Below are 20,524 nucleotides of genomic sequence, written 5' to 3'. Positions count from 1 at the left end.
ATGCTCCCATTAAAATCTCCTGATGATTGAGGGTACCCCCCCTCATGAAACAGGCCTGTAGAGATGAAATAGTCTTGTGATTTTTTTCCCACACATACATATATATATATATATATATATATATGCCTCACAATACGAAGGTGGGAGGACGTTAATGAAACTGCCTAACAATAAACCCACATAAGAAACCAAGAACTCGCCCTCGATCATTCTACAGTTATAACGTGATTGGGCAGGCACGCTGTTTATATAGTGGGAAAGCGGACGTGAGAACAGGCTGTCGACACGTCACTCAGGTCCGCCTGAATTTCGGGAGATTTTTGGGAGAAAATTTGTCCTTGGAGGTTTTCGGCAGAGGCGCTGAATTTCGGGAGTCTCCCGGAAAATCCGGGTGGGTTGGCAAGTATGCATTGCGGGGTGGGGGGTGACGAGAGTACTGCATACGTGAGAAACCCAACTTTAAATTGTTTCATCAAGTCTATTTGGTTAATATTCAGCGGGCCAAATGAAAAGCTTTGCCAGGCCGGATGTGGCCCGCGTGCCACCAGTTGAACAGAACAGCCCTAAACAGTATTTGAACTTTGATCTTTTCTTTGATGTCCAGATATCACCAAAACAAATGTGACGTTTGACTTCCTCTTTGAACTTGCAAGAAATGTCCTAAACACATGACCGCACGTGTGACCTTTGACTCCACCGATCAACTTTTGACAGGAGTATATTTCTTCATCTCTCTCACCTCTCGTGTTATGACGTGAATTTGTATTTTTCTACGCAGCACATACGCCTGATAATTCCTTCCTGGGCTTTGTCAGTGAGGAGGCAGCAAGGGCGCAGGAATCTGACCTCACTAGGAAGGAGAAGATGGCAGTCATCTATGGCAAACAGGAGTACATGTGGCAGGTAATGCAATGACATGTTGAGTTTTGCCACAAATACTTCATAGATCCTGATATTCTTTTCTCGTGTGTGAGAATTTCGTTGTTCTTTGAACCTGTTCACTGTAATAATGACAAATAAAACTCTATTCTATTCTATAATATTTCAGGGAAAATCTGAATATGTACAGGTGATTAGTGAAGAGATGCAGACCCATGCTACCGTCTACCTGCCTCCAGGACATGTCTCCACCTTGCCCAGCTCTGTGATTAACCACGGCCTGCTCTCTCAGCAACACTTCCTGCGACTCCTCCGCAGGGCAAAGGTCAGACACACGATGACGGTGCCACCTCTAAAATGACATTTATAAGAACATACCCGCTGTCCTATCAGGTGTTTGTAGGTCTCGGTTTCCCCTACGAGGGTCCTGCTCCCATCGAGGCCATCGCTCTGGGCTGCGTTTTCCTCCAACCGCGTCTATATCCGCCTCACTCTTCGGACAAGAACGAATTCTACAAAGGCAAACCCACAACAAGACAGGTCCATATTTAAGTAGAAAGCATTAATGGATTTGGTATTTTATAACAAAAGGGAGCACCTTTCGAATCACAGATCTCCTCTCAGCACCCGTATGCTGAAGATTTCATTGGTAAACCTCACGTATGGACGGTGGATGCCACTAACAAGACCCAAGTGCGGGAAGCCGTCAGGGAACTTCTCCGGACAGAGGTAACGCGCTGTGCGTAGAGCCCCGCGATCTGTGGGGGGCCCTGGTTTTTATGGCACCAAAACGCTGCCAGCAAGATTTGGTATCGGGGAAAAAGACTGACATTGTAAAAAAATGGTATTGGCATTGGCATTGGCATTTACGAACATTGAAAAAAGACAATAATTATGGTGGATAATTTTTTGCATCATGACATTTTCGATGCCAGTATTCATATTTTTGTGCCCTGTTATTATTTTTGTGTGTGTCACAGGTTTTTATTTTCAACATTCGCTTCTCTTTTTTTACAGTTTTCGTCCGCTCACATGCATCCGCTCACCAAGTCCAAACACTGCCAATAGTTTGAAAACGTTAAAAAACAAGCAAAACTGCCAAACAGGAAACACAATTGTAACAAACACACAACAACAATACAAGTGTACAAAAATATGAATATTGGCATTGAAAACATGTCATGATACAAAAAAATATCCACCAAAGAGATTGTATTTTTTCAATGTTTGTATCTATTTGCCTGAATAATGTATTGCAAATACAAAAGCACAATAATAAACATACAGTTAAATTATTTCAAAAAATTATTAGGGTATGCTGTAGTTTTCAATATTATTAGATAATGAACTGTGTGTTTTGTATACCTTAAAGTCAGATAGCTATAGTTATACAAATATTTTAAATTCAATGCATTAAACTGCAAAATGTGCATGATTACATTTGTATTGTAATCCTTATCGTGTTTTTGGCCATGACCTGTTTAATCTTTCAATTGGCCCATGGGTGGCACACATTTTGTCACAAACTCTGCCCGACAACAATTGTGTGAGATTACCCCCCCAAAAAACAAAAAACAAACAAATAAAAAATATATACTGTATATATATATATGCATGTATGTATGTATGTATGTATATATATATATACATATATATATACATATATATATATATATATATATATATATATACACATATATGTATATATATATATATATATATATATATATATATATATATATATATATATATATATATATATATATATATATATATATATACATATACACACACAAAACCCAAAACCAGTGAAGTTGGCACGTTGTGTAAGTCGTAAATAAAAACAGAATACAATGATTTGCTAACAACCTACATTCAATTGAATAGACTGCAAAGACAAGATACTTAACGTTCGACCTGGAAAACGTTATTTTTTGCAAATATTAGCTCATTTGGAATTCGATGCCTGCAACATGTTTCAAAAAAGCTGGCACAAGTGGCAAAAAAGACTGAGAAAGTTGAGGAATGCTCATCAAACACTTGTTTGGAACATCCCACAGGTGATCAGGCTAATTGGGAACAGGTGGGTGCCATGATTGGGTATAAAAGCAGTTTCCATGAAATGTAGTAAACGAGTGCGGGTACTAGACTGGCCTGCCTGTAGTCCAGACCTGTTTTCCATTGAAAATGTGTGGCACATTGTCCATCCATCCATTTTCTACCGCTTATTCCCTTTGGGGTCGCGGGGGGCGCTGGAGCCTATCTCAGCTACAATCGTGCGGAAGGCGGGGTACACCCTGGACAAGTCGCCATCTCATCGCAGGGCCAACACAGATTGTGAAGCGTAAAATACGACAACGGAGACCCCGGACTGTTGAACAACTTAAGCTGTACATCAGGCAAGAATGGGAAAGAATTCCACCAGAAAAGCTTCAAAAATTGGTCTCCTCAGTTCCCAAACGTTTACTGAGTGGTGTTAAAAGGAAAGGCCATGTAACACAGTGGTAAAAATGCCCCTGTGCCAACTTTTTTGCAAAGTGTTGCTGCCATTAAATTCTAAGTTAATGATTATTTGCAAAAAAAAAATTAAGTTTCTCAGTTTGAAAATTAAATATCTTGTCTTTGCAGTATATTCAATTGAATGTAAGTTGAAAAGGATTTGCAAATCATTGTATTCTGTTTTTATTTACGAATTACACAACGTGCCAACTTCACTGGTTTTGGGTTTTGTATATATATATATATATATATATATAATTTTTATTTTTTTACATGCTACAGTAGACAGTTAATGTGTCTTGGCAAAATAGAGTGTTATTTTTTTTTAAATACTGGTGCCCCACTATTTGGTTTTTCAAATGAAAACAGCATTGATTAACATAGTTTCCTTTTGCAGGTGAAGCCTCTAACGCCAAGAGAGTTCTCTTGTGAGGGAATGTTGGAGCGGCTTCATCATTATATCACTCAGCAGGTAAAAGCTGTAGCCACATAGCCGCCATTGTACCAATAATAAATCAATGCTTATGTCATTATTTTGTGCTAAAAGGTTACATGTAATTAATCTGATATTTATGATCTTGCTCCCTCCAGAGTTTCTGCACGGCATCTGTCACCACGTGGCTGCCAGAAAGTGCTCTAAGGGTGCACCTGGGTCCCCTCGGTCAGTCGTGTGTAAGTGTGTGTGCACGGTCCACCCTGGTGTGTGAGCCCTCGCTCTTTCAACGCCTCAACAACCCTGAAGTGTTCACCAGGTGAGAGATGAGCTCCATGCATGCACATACCGTACCTTGTCATTTCTGCATTTATGAGTCCTATGCTGTAAAAATATTGTACTGTAAATGAGCTCCATGTGGTTTACAAATTTTAGAAAAATAAATAAATAAATACATTTTAATTTCAAAAATAAAAAAGGCCAGAGCTCCTAGAATAATATATAAAAAAATAATTGTTTAAAAAATAAAAATAAAAAACCTTCCCTTACATACATTTGATTTACTATTATATTTATTTCTATACAGTATTTACTCCCTTTATTTCAACTATTTGATGTTTTTATTTATTTATGAATTGAATATTTCACATCATCTTTTCACATTGTCATTATGGGGTATTGTCTGTAAAATTTTGAGGACAAAATTAATTTATTCCATTTTGGAATAGGTGCTGCAAAGAGGAACAGGCAAAACTGCCCAAAGATAGGTGTGCCAACCTTATGGCATCGTATTAAAAATACTTCAGGCTGTAATTACTGCCAATGGTGTTACGATCCGCTGCCCGGATCATAGTTTGTTTATGTTTGAGTCACGTGTTTTCAGCACCTTGAGTTTCGTTTGTTTCTGTTGCCATGACGGCAGATTATACACACCTGCCTCTGGTTAGTGTTCGGGACGCGCACCTGTTGCCCGGGCACTAATCAGAGGGCTATTTAGTCTTTGCCCTGGCCTCACTCGGTCTGGCTTCCTAGTTTGTTCCCATACAACTGATGACGACGATTATTTCATGTTCCTTAGCTGCTAGTTTTCACGCTATGCCATTTTGCCTGCTAGCTCCCACGCTAGTCCTTTTGTTTCTTGCCTTTTGTGCTACGTGCATGTCTTTTTGTTTATCCACCGTATGATTTATATTTTAAATAAATCATATTCGTACCTGCAAGCTGTGTCCGAAGCCGTCTGCATCCTTGGGAGAACCACACCCGCATCACTATGCGACCACGTCGTTTCAAATGGTACATCAACTAAGTATTGAGCAAAGACTGTGAATACTTATGTATTGTTTTAGTGAAGTGAAGGAATTACATTTATTTACTGCTTTTCTCTAGTGACTCAAAGCGCTTCAAACAGTGAAACCCATTATCTAGCTTACATTTAAACCAGTGTGGATGGCACTGGGAGCAGGTGGGTAAAGTGTCTTGCCCAAGGACACAACGGCAGAGACTAGGATGGCGGAAGCGGGGAATCAAACCTGGAACCCTCAAGTTGCTGGCAAGGCCGCTCTCCAACAGAGCCAATTTGCAAATAAAAAAAATCCCAAATCATTTTCACATTGTCATTATGGGGTATTGCCTGTAGTATTTTGAGGACAAAAATGGACCTATTCCATTTGGAATAAGGCTGTAGCATAACAAAATGTGGAAAAAGTGAAGCCCTCTAACGTACAAAATTTGACAAATTTCTTGTTTGAGCAGTCCGATTAATACATTTCAGTAGAGTATTTTAGTGTTATATTTTTGAATTGTATATTTATATATATATATATATATATATATATATATATATATATATATATATATATATATATATATATATACTGTATACATCATTATTATTATTATTATTATTGTTATTATCAATATTATTATCATTAGTGCTGTCAAATGATTGATAATTTAAATCAGATTAATCACAATTTTATATTTTGGATTAATCATGATTACTCACAGTTTAGTACTCGCTTGCATATCATTTTAATTAACTCAAAAAAAGAGACCAATATTTGCACACAAATGCAATTTTATTTTTATAATTGCTCACAAATTGAGAACACTTTTATCTAAAGCAGTGTTAATTTGGACAGCAGTTGTTAATTTAGTTTTCGTCATAGTCTTTTGATGAAAATGTATTTTAGTTTTAGTCATATTTTAGTCATCTAAATTAATTGAGTTTTAGTATAGTTTTAGTCGACTATATTCCTCAACCTTTTAGTCATGTATTGGCCTTTCCAAACTGTCCCAGGTTTTTAACCAGGTGGTGCACTTTCATACGCACTTCCGACCACAACTTAAGTTTCTCAAAAAAAAGCTTTATTTGCAAAGAAGGTCTTCTTTCCAACAGTCCATCCAAGGTAAACAAAAACAACTTTAAGTACATACAAAGCTACAAACAAAATTAAGGCTCAATTGTTGCGGTAAGAAGTAGGTCAAAAACGACATTTGTCCAATCAGTTTCACCTGTTCACACTACAGGTAAAAGCCAGTAAATTAGAATATTTTGAAAAACTTGATTTATTTCAGTAATTGCATTCAAAAGGTGTAACTTGTACATTATATTTATTCATTGCACACAGACTGATGCATTCAAATGTTTATTTCATTTAATTTTGATGATTTGAAGTGGCAACAAATGAAAATCCAAAATTCCGTGTGTCACAAAATTAGAATATTACTTAAGGCTAATACAAAAAAGGGATTTTTAGAAATGTTGGCCAACTGAAAAGTATGAAAATGAAAAATATGAGCATGTACAATACTCAATACTTGGTTGGAGCTCCTTTTGCCTCAATTACTGCGTTAATGCGGCGTGGCATGGAGTCGATGAGTTTCTGGCACTGCTCAGGTGTTATGAGAGCCCAGGTTGCTCTGATAGTGGCCTTCAAGTCTTCTGCGTTTTTGGGTCTGGCATTCTGCATCTTCCTTTTCACAATACCCCACAGATTTTCTATGGGGCTAAGGTCAGGGGAGTTGGCGGGCCAATTTAGAACAGAAATACCATGGTCCGTAAACCAGGCACGGGTAGATTTTGCGCTGTGTGCAGGCGCCAAGTCCTGTTGGAACTTGAAATCTCCATCTCCATAGAGCAGGTCAGCAGCAGGAAGCATGAAGTGCTTTCAAACTTGCTGGTAGACGGCTGCGTTGACCCTGGATCTCAGGAAACAGAGTGGACCGACACCAGCAGATGACATGGCACCCCAAACCATCACCCAACCATGCAAATTTTGCATTTCCTTTGGAAATCGAGGTCCCAGAGTCTGGAGGAAGACAGGAGAGGCACAGGATCCACGTTGCCTGAAGTCTAGTGTAAATTTTCCACCATCAGTGATGGTTTGGGGTGCCATGTCATCTGCTGGTGTCGGTCCACTCTGTTTCCTGAGATCCAGGGTCAACGCAGCCGTCTACCAGCAAGTTTTAGAGCACTTCATGCTTCCTGCTGCTGACCTGCTCTATGGAGATGGAGATTTCAAGTTCCAACAGGACTTGGCGCCTGCACACAGCGCAAAATCTACCCGTGCCTGGTTTACGGACCATGGTATTTCTGTTCTAAATTGGCCCGCCAACTCCCCTGACCTTAGCCCCATAGAAAATCTGTGGGGTATTGTGAAAAGGAAGATGCAGAATGCCAGACCCAAAAACGCAGAAGAGTTGAAGGCCACTATCAGAGCAACCTGGGCTCTCATAACACCTGAGCAGTGCCAGAAACTCATCGACTCCATGCCACGCCGCATTAACGCAGTAATTGAGGCAAAAGGAGCTCCAACCAAGTATTGAGTATTGTACATGCTCATATTTTTCATTTTCATACTTTTCAGTTGGCCAACATTTCTAAAAATCCCTTTTTTGTATTAGCCTTAAGTAATATTCTAATTTTGTGACACACGGAATTTTGGATTTTCATTTGTTGCCACTTCAAATCATCAAAATTAAATGAAATAAACATTTGAATGCATCAGTCTGTGTGCAATGAATAAATATAATGTACAAGTTACACCTTTTGAATGCAATTACTGAAATAAATCAAGTTTTTCAAAATATTCTAATTTACTGGCTTTTACCTGTATGCTCTCGTCACAGGTGCTGTAAATGACACAGAATGTATATAACACAGAATGTAAATGACGGTTTCTAATCCAAAAAAATAACTAATTTAACTTAATTATATATGCAGTACTAGAGAAATATAAATAACACAACAATGGCTACCAAAACCATAATGACCAACACCAAAGTGCAGTAGCACAGTAGGCCCAAGTATTCATCAAACACCACCACAATGACCGACACCAAAGTGCAGTAGCGCCGTAGGCCCAAGTATTCATCAAACAACAAATACTTAATTTAACTTAATATATGCAGGACTACATAAATATAAACAACACAAATGGCTACCACAAGTCAACTAAAATTACAGTAAATTTCATAGACTAAAATCTAAAGTATAGAGCAGGGGTCACCAACCTTTTTGAAGCCAAGATCTACTTCTTGGGTACTGATTAATGCAAAGGGCTACCAGTTTGATACACACTTAAATACATTGCCAGAAATAGCCAATTTGCTCAATTTACCTTTAACTCTATGCTATTGTTAACGGTCCCTGACACAAGGCTGAAGCTTAGAGGTGACAGAGCTTTCGCCGTTGCTGCTCCCAAGCTCTGGAACGACCTACCCCTGAGTGTTAGACAAGCCTCCTCTCTTCCTGTTTTTAAATCTCTCTTAAAAACATACTTTTATTCCATGGCTTTTAACACTGAGTGATATCCATCCTGCAATGGCGCCCCATAATACACCTGCTGTGATCCTGTTTTTATGTTTTTATTAATTCTATTTTAATTTTTTTTTTTTTTTATCGTATTCTGTTTGTGTTGTGTTGTGTTTGCTCGGTACTCGTTTTATCTTTTAACCTGCTCATTGTACAGCACTTTGGCTACCCCTGTGGTAAATTTTAAATGTGCTCTATAAATAAAGTTGATTTGATTTGATTTGATATTGTTATTAATTAATGATATTTGTCTTTGTGGAAACACTGATCATCTTAATGATTTCTCACAATTAATATATATAGAAACAGATAAATATCAATATGCAACACTTTATTTTTATATTTTCTCTAAGTGCACATTTTTCAAATTGAACATTTTCAAATGATCACTTCTAAGACAGTCTTGTGAAATCACAATATCCCATTTTAACTAGCTAGCCACTAACATTTTTATAAAAGAGGAGAAAACACGAAATTAATTCATTTTGAAACATAGTTTATCTTCAATTTCGACACTTTAAAATTCAAAATTCAACCGAAAAAAAGAAGAGGAAAAACTAGCTAATTCGAATCTTTTTGAAAAAATTAATAAAATAATTTATGGAACATCATCAGAAATTTTTCCTGATTAAGATTAATTTTAGAATTTTGATGACATGTTTTAAATAGGTTGAAATCAAATCTGCACTTTGTTAGAATATATAACAAATTGGACCAAGCTATATTTCTAACAAAGACAAATCATTATTTCTTCTAGATTTTCCAGAACAAGTGAAGTGAAGTGAATTATATTTATATAGCGCTTTTCTCTAGTGACTCAAAGCGCTTTACATAGTGAAAACCCAATATCTAAGTTACATTTAAATCAGTGTGGGTGGCACTGGGAGCAGGTGGGTAAAGTGTCTTGCCCAAGGACACAACGGCAGTGACTAGGATGGCGGAAGCGGGGATCGAACCTGCAACCCTCAAGTTGATGGCACGGCCTCTCTACCAACCAAGCTATACCGCCCTAACAACATTTTTAAAATAAATTCAAAATACTTTGAAATAAGATTTAAATTTGATTCTACAGATTTTCTAAATTTGCCAGTATATTTTTTTTTTATTTTAATCATAAGTTTGAAGAAATATTTCACAAATATTCTTCGTCGAAAAAACAGAAGCTAAAATGAAGAATTAAATTAAAATGTATTTATTATTCTTTACAATAAAGACAATAAATTTACTTGAACATTGATTTAAATTGTCAGGAAAGAAGAGGAAGGAATTTAAAAGGTAAAAAGGTATATGTGTAAAATCATTTTTAAGGTCGTCAGACATAAGCTAGATGAATTCTGATTGGATAAAAACTCTAAAACCTAAAGGAAGGAGCCCGTATTTTCCGCACTATAAGGCGCACCGGATTATTAGCCGCACCTTCAATGAATGGCATATTTCAAAACTTTGTCCACCTATAAGCCGCCCTGGACTATAAGCCGCGCCTACGCTGCGCTAAAGGGAATGTCAAAAAAACAGTCAGATAGGTCAGTCAAACTTTAATAATATATTAAAAACCAGCGTTCTAACAACTCTGTCCCAAAATGTACGCAAATGTGCAATCACAAACATAGTAAAATTCAAAATAGTGCAGAGCAATAGCAACATAATGTTGCTCGAACGTTAATGTCACAACACACAAAATAAACATAGCGCTCACCTTCTGAAGTTATTCTTCATTCGTAAATCCTTCGAATTCTTCGTCTTCGGTGTCCGAATTGAAAAGTTGGGCAAATGTGGGATCCAAAATGGCCGGTTCCGTCTCGTCGAAGTCATCGGAGTCAGTGTCACTGTTCAGCAGGTCTGTGAATCCTGCCTTCCGGAAAGCTCGGACCACAGTTGTGACCGAAATATCTGCCCAGGCATTTACGATCCACTGGCAAATGTTGGCGTATGTCGTCCGGCGCTGTCTCCCTGTCTTAGTGAAGGTGTGTTCGCCTTCGGTCATCCATTGTTCCCACGCCGTTCGCAGTCGTGATTTGAATGCCCTGTTGACACCAATATCCAGCGGTTGGAGTTCTTTGGTTAATCCACCCGGAATGACGGCGAGTGTTGTATTTGTGTGCTTCACTTGTTTTTTGACACCATCTGTGATGTGGGCGCGCATAGAGTCGTATATCAACATGGACGGAGCTGTGTGAAAAAAGCCACCCGGCCTCTTCGCGTAAACGTCCCTTAACCACTCGCTCATCTTTTCTTCATCCATCCATCCCTTCGAGTTAGCTTTTATGATGACGCCGGCTGGAAAGGTCTCTTTTGGCAAGGTCTTCCTTTTGAATATCACCATGGGTGGAAGTTTCAGGCCATTAGCATGGCAAGCTAGAACCACAGTGAAGGACGACTTCTCATTCCCTGTGGTGCGAATATTCACCGTACGTGCTCCCGTTGTATCCACAGTATCCACAGTGCGGTTCACAGGAATATCAGTTGCTGTGAAATAGTAATCCGTGTGAGGATGGAGAGATTGCGTCTTTTCATGAACCGGATCCTTGTCGCTTAGTAGGAGCCATTTTGTGGTCTTTACAGATGTAAACAGGAAATGAAACGTACGGTAATATCCGCGCGCTTTTTCTTCTTCTACGCGGGCGGGTGGGTGGTTGCTTACAGTAGAAGAAGAAGCGCTTCCTGTTCTATGGGGGCGGGTGCTTACCTTGGCGGTTGCTTGCGTAGAAGAAGAAGCGCTTCCTGTTCTACCGGGAAAAAAGATGGCGGCTGTTTACCGTAGTTACGAGACCGAAACTTTATGAAAATGAATCTTAATATTTATCCATATATAAAGCGCACCGGGTTAAAAGCCGCACTGTCAGCTTTTGAGTAAATTTGTGGTTTTTAGGTGCGGCTAATGGTGCGGAAAATACGGTAATATGACATGAAGACAATATGAATACTTTTAGATATTTAAGGAAAGTAAATAAAAAATGACTTATCTTTAATTATGATCATGATTTCTGGTTATGTTAGGCCAGCAGACAAGACCTTGCTGGCCCTGACGGGACACTACTGCATGATTAATGCAATCATTTGTTGTGATTAATCACATGAGTTAACTCGTTATTTTGATGCTATTATAGATTTTATTATTATTTTTCAATATGTCATGTATTATAGCCGTTGTTTCATTCTTTCCTGTCACACAGGCTCGGAATCGGTTGTTCTGGCACGATGGAGGAAGTCAACCACATATTTCCCGCCTACACGCCCTGGGGTCGACACTGTCGCCTTCAGCAGGAACCGCTGCTGTTCAGCTGTGCCGGGTCTGACCCTTCCCACCGCCGCCTTTGCCCGTGCAGAGCTTATCGACCCGGGCAGGTGGCACTCAGCCCCGAGGACGCGCCGGCAATGAAAGTGGTTTGATTCAACACCGTCAATATTTCCTTTTGTGTGAGTATAAGTCGCACCGGAGTATAATAAAAATGCATAATAAAGAATGAAAAAAACATATATAAATCGCACTGGAGCCCGGCCAAACTATGAAAAAAACTGCGACATGCAGGTAAAAGCCAGTAAATTAGAATATTTTGAAAAACTTGATTTATTTCAGTAATTGCATTCAAAAGGTGTAACTTGTACATTATATTTATTCATTGCACACAGACTGATGCATTCAAATGTTTATTTCATTTAATTTTGATGATTTGAAGTGGCAACAAATGAAAATCCAAAATTCCGTGTGTCACAAAATTAGAATATTACTTAAGGCTAATACAAAAAAGGGATTTTTAGAAATGTTGGCCAACTGAAAAGTATGAAAATGAAAAATATGAGCATGTACAATACTCAATACTTGGTTGGAGCTCCTTTTGCCTCAATTACTGCGTTAATGCGGCGTGGCATGGAGTCGATGAGTTTCTGGCACTGCTCAGGTGTTATGAGAGCCCAGGTTGCTCTGATAGTGGCCTTCAACTCTTCTGCGTTTTTGGGTCTGGCATTCTGCATCTTCCTTTTCACAATACCCCACAGATTTTCTATGGGGCTAAGGTCAGGGGAGTTGGCGGGCCAATTTAGAACAGAAATACCATGGTCCGTAAACCAGGCACGGGTAGATTTTGCGCTGTGTGCAGGCGCCAAGTCCTGTTGGAACTTGAAATCTCCATCTCCATAGAGCAGGTCAGCAGCAGGAAGCATGAAGTGCTCTAAAACTTGCTGGTAGACAGCTGCGTTGACCCTGGATCTCAGGAAACAGAGTGGACCGACACCAGCAGATGACATGGCACCCCAAACCATCACCCAACCATGCAAATTTTGCATTTCCTTTGGAAATCGAGGTCCCAGAGTCTGGAGGAAGACAGGAGAGGCACAGGATCCACGTTGCCTGAAGTCTAGTGTAAAGTTTCCACCATCAGTGATGGTTTGGGGTGCCATGTCATCTGCTGGTGTCGGTCCACTCTGTTTCCTGAGATCCAGGGTCAATGCAGCCGTCTACCAGCAAGTTTTAGAGCACTTCATGCTTCCTGCTGCTGACCTGCTCTATGGAGATGGAGATTTCAAGTTCCAACAGGACTTGGCGCCTGCACACAGCGCAAAATCTACCCGTGCCTGGTTTACGGACCATGGTATTTCTGTTCTAAATTGGCCCGCCAACTCCCCTGACCTTAGCCCCATAGAAAATCTGTGGGGTATTGTGAAAAGGAAGATGCAGAATGCCAGACCCAAAAACGCAGAAGAGTTGAAGGCCACTATCAGAGCAACCTGGGCTCTCATAACACCTGAGCAGTGCCAGAAACTCATCGACTCCATGCCACGCCGCATTAACGCAGTAATTGAGGCAAAAGGAGCTCCAACCAAGTATTGAGTATTGTACATGCTCATATTTTTCATTTTCATACTTTTCAGTTGGCCAACATTTCTAAAAATCCCTTTTTTGTATTAGCCTTAAGTAATATTCTAATTTTGTGACACACGGAATTTTGGATTTTCATTTGTTGCCACTTCAAATCATCAAAATTAAATGAAATAAACATTTGAATGCATCAGTCTGTGTGCAATGAATAAATATAATGTACAAGTTACACCTTTTGAATGCAATTACTGAAATAAATCAAGTTTTTCAAAATATTCTAATTTACTGGCTTTTACCTGTATAGTCCGAAAAATACGGTAGTTGAACTTGAACACAGGATTAAAAACACATTTTTTGTGTCCAAATAGCAATCATTTGGGTTCCCGTGACTTCATGAGATGATTCATGGCAAGAAACACAAGGTTTCAAGTCAGGAAATTAAATTTCGCTGTTATCTGCTCATACTTGATGATCGAAGAATGACATGTCTAAACTTGACTTATGCCGTCTCTTGATTTGGAGTTGAGCCCCTCTTTTTTTTAGTCGGGGTCACTTTTGCACGGTTCATTGAATCCCGCCTGGCTACAAAATGATGAGTCTGGGCCTCTTTGGAGATAGTGTGACAGGCGAAAACGATGAGGCTCATTATCGCTGTGAATCACAAATAACCTCAGGGCGCCTTTGGGTGGTCACTGCCATATGAGCGTGATTACATTGTCATATAAACCTCCAGTTCCTGACTGTCTTGGCTCTGTTTAACTTCATACCCTCCACTATAGAGGAGGCAGAGCCGCGATGTTTGTCTTTCAAACATTGTCTTGTCACTCAAGGCAGAATTAATTATGTTTTCTTGACTGAAATTACACGTTTAACCCTGAAGAGATCCTGGACATATGTTGTGCCGTTCACTTTTGTTTTTTCAAGCTGTTTTGGCTGGGTTGAATAAATATTGGTGGAATTTGCTTTCTTAAAATGTTTGGAATTTTCATATGGGTTTCTAGAATTAGTTTGACATGGCAAAGACAATTATCCCACGTTTATTTTAACATGAACTAATGCTAGGGATGTCCGATAATGGCTTTTTGACGATATCCGATATTCCGATATTGTCCAACTCTTTAATTACCGATACCGATATCAACCGATACCAACTGATATATGCAGTCGTGGAATTAACACATTATTATGCCTAATTTGGACAACCAGGTATGGTGAATTTTAGGTACTTTTAAAAAATTGTTATCAAATAAAATAAGATAAATAAATTAAAAACATTTTATTGAATAAAAAAGAAAGTAAAACAATATAAAAACAGTTACATTGAAACTAGTAATTAATGAAAATTAGTAAAATTAACTGTTAAAGGTTAGTACTATTAGTGGACCAGCAGCACGCACAATCATGTGTGCTTACGGACTGTATCCCTTGCAGACTGTATTGATATATATTGATATATAATGTAGGAACCAGAATATTAATAACAGAAAGAAACAACCCTTTTGTGTGAAGGAGTGTGAATGAGTGTAAATGGGGGAGGAAGGTTTTTTGGGTTGGTGCACTAATTGTAAGTGTATCTTGTGTTTTTTATGTTGATTTAATTAAAAAAACCCAAAAAAAAACAACAACAAAAAAAACAAAAAAAACGATACCGATAATACAAATAAAAAAAACGATACCGATAATTTCCGATATCACATTTTAACACATTTATCGGCCGATATCGGACATCTCTAACTAATACAATCATTTATGATAAGATGTCAATGTTTTGCCAATGTTTACATTTGTCCACTCGATGGGGCTATTTTTCCCCCATTTAAAGCATGCAGCAAAATTGTGCACCTTTTACTGTTTTTACTGGGTTTCTGAAAAAAAAATGCAATACGTGTTTTCTATCATTTCAAGCAATCAATCAATCAATCAATCAATGTTTATTTATATAGCCCTAAATCACAAGTGTCTCAAAGGGCTGCACAAGCCACAACAACAACATCCTCGGTACAGAGCCCACATAAGGGCAAGGAAAAAGTCACCCCAGTGGGACGTCGATGTGAATGACTATGAGAAACCTTGGAGAGGACCGCATATGTGGGTAGGAAAAAAGTGTATAGTGCATTTATTTAGGAAAAAAGTGTATTTTTGTTTCAAATAGTGCATTTATTTAATGATATTGCCCCCTAAATAGTTAGAATCCTGAAAATATAATTATTATTTGATACAGTATATTTTCTGCTCAATTAATATGGCCTACTTTAAAGCAAAAACTATTTTGGAATATATATTTTTTTACTGCTTTGGCAAGCGGACATTTTTGCTCATTGGGACCTCTAGTGTGAGTAATTGTTTTTATCATAAATACATCCATCCATCCATCCATCCATTTTCTACCGCTTGTCCCTTTCGGGGTCGCGGGGGGTGCTGGAGCCTATCTCAGCAGCATTCGGGCGGAAGGCGGGGTACACCCTGGACAAGTCGCCACCTCATCGCAGGGCCAACACAGATAGACAGACAACATTCACACTCACATTCACACACTAGGGCCAATTTAGTGTTGCCAATCAACCTATCCCCAGGTGCATCAATACAAAACTAACTAAATATCTTTATGCATAACAACTTCTTAGATTTGACTAAGTTTAGTGATGAAGCTTACACATGCAGATTTCTATCATTCTTGCTTCTTGTCTAGAACACTGTGTCCACCACTTTTAAAAGGTCCGGCATGAAACAATGACTTGTGCACAGAATTATCAATGTTGCATGCCAATCATTCAGTCATCAGGACCTGATCATAATATTAATAAGCAAATACTCTTTGAAATAAATTTGAAATGTATTTATTTTTTCTTGTTAAAACGAGTGGAAAAAACATACTGGCCTTTAAAAAGTTTGAAATCCCACAGACTATGATTACTATTTGTGTGTGTGTGTGTGTGTATATATATATATATATATATATATATATATATATATATATATATATATATATATATATATATATATATATATGTATGTGTGGGGAAAAAAATCACAAGACTATTTCATCTCTACAGGCCTGTTTCATGAGGGGGGTACCCTCAATCGTCAGGAGATACATATATTGCGCTCTACTACGGTATCGAGCACTATTTTTTGGATAACCTTATTAAGACATATATATATATATATATATATATATATATATATATATATATCCGGCAGAAGTACAGTAATTCTAAAAGATCAACTAATTAAAAGCGTATAAAGACAATTTATTTTTTTGTACAGTTTTGGGTCGTAAAGACTTTAGTGCAAGGTTTTTTGTGTGCAAAAAATTGTTTTACGGCCAAGTACTGATCTATATATAAATGACAACAACAATAATAATAATAATAATAAAAGTGTCCTTAAATGAAAAGACAAAAGAAGAACCCTTAAAAAAAAAGTCTGAATCCAGACAGTGATTCGGATCCCCTCAAAATCTAATTTTACTGACAAGCAAACTAGCTAGCTAACTAACGATACCTAAATAAAAATAAACATATGGAAACCTTATGTCTTTCATCCTTTTTCCTTGTCTCTGTGGGTGGAGGCAGGTCCGCTAGCAAACAAGTCAAGCCCTGTACGGTAAACATAAGGCAAGATAGTAGAAATGATCCAGATCAGCCCCAAAATCGAATCACTTGCTCCTTTGTCGCATTTTTGACATTTTCTTAAAGTTCCATCAAAATCTACCCATAACTTTTTGAGTTACCGTATTTTCCGCACTATTAGCCGCACCTAAAAACCACAAATTTACTCAAAAGCTGACAGTGCGGCTTATAACCCGGTGCGCTTTATATATGGATTAATATTAAGATTCATTTTCATAAAGTTTAGGTCTCGCAACTACGGTAAACAGCCGCCATCTTTTTTCCCCGTAGAAGAGGAAGTGCTTCTTCTTCTATGGCAAGCAACCGCCAAGGTAAGCACCCGCCCCCATAGAAGAGGAAGCGCTTCTTCTTCTACTGTAAGCAACCACCCGCCCCCGTAGAAGAAGAAGAAGTGCGCGGATATTACGTTTCATTTCCTTTGTGTGTTTACATCTGTAAAGACCACAAAATGGCTCCTACTAAGCGACAGGTTTCCGGTTCATGAAAAGACGCAATCTCTCCATCCGCACACGGACTACTATTTCACAGCAACTGCCTAAAGACTTTCAAGAAAAGCTGGCTACTTTCCGTGCATATTGTAAAAACAAGATAGCTGAAAAAAAGATCCGGCCAGAGAACATTATCAACATGGACGAGGTTCCACTGACTTTTGATATTCCTGTGAACCGCACTGTGGATACAACGGGAGCACGTACGGTGAATATTCGCACCACAGGGAATCCTTCACTGTGGTTCTAGCTTGCCATGCTAATGGCCAGAAACTTCCACCCATGGTGATATTCAAAAGGAAGACCTTGCCAAAAGAGACCTTTCCAGCCGGCGTCATCATAAAAGCTAACTCGAAGGGATGGATGGATGAAGAAAAGATGAGCGAGTGGTTAAGGGAAGTTTACGCGAAGAGGCCGGGTGGCTTTTTTCACGCAGCTCCGTCCATGTTGATATATGACTCCATGCGCGCCCACATCACGCTGGTTTTTAATATATTATTAAAGTTTGACTGACCTATCTGACTGTTTTTTTGACATTCCCTTTAGCGCAGTTAGATGCGGCTTATAACACGGGGCGGCTTATAGGTGGACAAAGTTTTGAAATATGCCGTTCATTGAAGGCGCGGCTTATAACCCAGGGCGGCTTATGGTGCGGAAAATACGGTATGTTATGTTGAATAAACTAATGTACTACCTAAATGATTAGCTAAAATCCAAAAATTACATAATTTGCTCAAGGAAGTTGTCACACCGCGGTGAGGGATGTCTTGTCTTGGTTTTTTCTGTCTTGTGATGTGCATGTTTTAGTTTGAAAAGTAACTCTCCTCTCGTTTCAGGTCACTTGCCCTTCCTTTTGTGTCATCAGTCTGACGTCATCCCGGTTCCCTGATTGTTTCCACCTGTTCCCTTTGTTCTGTGCCAGATTGTTTCGTTTATTCGTGCTCTCTAGCCTCCATGTCCCTGTCCATGCCTTGTCTTGCCTTGCCTTGTCTCATGCTTATGTTCCTTGATCCTGAATCCCTTCGTTGCTATTTTGAGTTTTCCTTTCTTCCTCCTCAGCAGAGCGATTTTTTTGTTATTTAGTTTATTCAGCCGAAGTGGTGAGTTTCAGTTATTTTTCATTCTTTCCTCAAATTTTTGAGTGACAATTGTTGTTAAAACTTTATTAGATTAGATAGTGTAGAATTTTTCATAGCTGTTGTTTCTTCCTCCTGTTGGAGCGTTTTTTTGTTTATACATTTTATAGCATATACGGCGCCAATTATAGTTCGTCTTTGCTTTTGTGTTTTCCTCCGTGCGGAGTGATTTTTGGTTGTTCCTATTTTTTTTGGAACCTTTTTTGCCGATTAGTTTTTGGTTAAAATAGATATTGTATTCCTTGACTTTGGAGGTGAAAGGAAGCTGTCAAAATAAAAGCCTGTCTAAGTTCCCTACTCTGCATCTGAGTCCTATCCTTTTTACCAAGCCTGACAGAAGTAATAAGGAAATACTGCTTGATTGTATTTATTATTATCTATTTTTATTGATTTTTTATTGACATCCAGCATTACACATTCCTCTCCATTACATCATATTTGGATTCATCATACATTTTTTGTGTGCCCTAAATATCAAAATATTTTTTTTGTTTATATCCTAACGTTGCCTCCCCCCCTGCCCCCCCAAAAGGACAAAAACAGCAAAAAAACAAAAACAAACCAAAGTAATAATAATATTAACAAATAAATACATAAAATAATAATAATAAATAAAATGATATAAGCAGATAGTAAATAAATAAATAGAAAAAAAAACTATAGACATATAGGGAGTAATCTTTTTTTAAACAGTACAATCAATCAATCAATCAATCTTTATTTATATAGCCCTAAATCACAAGTGTCTCAAAGGGCTGCACAAGCCACAACGGCATCCTCGGTACAAAGCCCACATACGGGCAAGGAAAAACTCACCCCAGTGGGACGTCGATGTGAATGACTATGAGAAACCTTGGAGAGGGCCGCATATGTGGGTAACCCCCCCCCTCTAGGGGAGACCGAAAGCAATGGATGTCGAGTGGGTCTGACATAATATTGTGAGAGTCCAGTCCATAGTGGATCCAACATAATAGTAAGAGTCCAGTCCATAGTGGGGCCAGCAGGACACCATCCCGAGCGGAGACGGGTCAGCAGCGCAGAGATGTTCCCTGCCGATGCACAGGCGAGCGGTCCACCCCGGGTCCCGACTCTGGACAGCCAGCACTTCATCCATGGCCACCGGACCTGTGCCCCCACCCCTCAAGGAAAAGGGGAGCAGAGGAGAAAAGAAAAGAAACGGCAGATCAACTGGTCTAACAGGGGGGCTATTTAAAGGCTAGAGTATACAAATGAGTTTTAAGATGGGACTTAAATGCTTCTACTGAGGTAGCATCTCTAATTGTTACCGGGAGGGCATTCCATAGTACTGGAGCCCGAATAGAAAACGCTCTATAGCCCGCAGACTTTTTTTGGGCTCTGGGAATCACTAATAAGCCGGAGTTCTTTGAACGCAGATTTCTTGCCGGGACATATGGTACAATGCAATCGACAAGATAGGACGGAGCTAGACCGTGTAGTATTTTATACGTAAGTAGTAAAACCTTAAAGTCACATCTTAAGTGCACAGGAAGCCAGTGCAGGTGAGCCAGTATAGGCGTAATATGATCAAACTTTCTTGTTCTCAATCACTAATTAGAGAAAATAAAATCAGGCTTATGGGGTGTGATATAATTGACCCAGTTTTCCCAGTATGAAGTACATTTCTCCAATTTATAATTAAACAAAAGCCGTTATCTTCTCCATTTTATAAATGTCCATTGTGATTTCCATCCATAGCTTCAAAGTTGGGCTCTCCTGTAATATCCACTTCCTGGTAATGGTGTTTTTACAAGCCACTAGAAGGATATTCATTAAGTGTTGCTTAATTGTATTTAATATAAATATT

General features: G+C 38.8%; 1 protein-coding gene across 1 annotated transcript in view; it reads left to right on the top strand.

Annotated features, from left to right (window-relative positions):
- The window catches only part of LOC133611029 (alpha-1,6-mannosylglycoprotein 6-beta-N-acetylglucosaminyltransferase B-like), a 42,700-nt gene extending 30,683 nt beyond the window's left edge, over positions 1-12,017 (top strand). Inside the window, exons 11-17 of the mRNA XM_061967874.1 lie at positions 779-903; positions 1,049-1,204; positions 1,273-1,419; positions 1,492-1,608; positions 3,776-3,850; positions 3,970-4,130; positions 11,801-12,017. Of these exons, the coding sequence (XP_061823858.1) occupies positions 779-903; positions 1,049-1,204; positions 1,273-1,419; positions 1,492-1,608; positions 3,776-3,850; positions 3,970-4,130; positions 11,801-12,017 (998 nt within the window). The remainder of the gene's footprint in view (positions 1-778; positions 904-1,048; positions 1,205-1,272; positions 1,420-1,491; positions 1,609-3,775; positions 3,851-3,969; positions 4,131-11,800) is intronic.
- The last annotated feature ends 8,507 nt before the right edge of the window (positions 12,018-20,524 follow it).

The sequence above is a fragment of the Nerophis lumbriciformis genome, linkage group LG11 (genome assembly GCF_033978685.3).
Source record: "Nerophis lumbriciformis linkage group LG11, RoL_Nlum_v2.1, whole genome shotgun sequence".
In the NCBI taxonomy this organism is placed as follows: Eukaryota; Metazoa; Chordata; class Actinopteri; order Syngnathiformes; family Syngnathidae; genus Nerophis; species Nerophis lumbriciformis.
The sequence above is the reverse complement of the archived record's forward strand: the minus strand, read 5'-3'. Positions and strand labels throughout refer to the sequence as shown.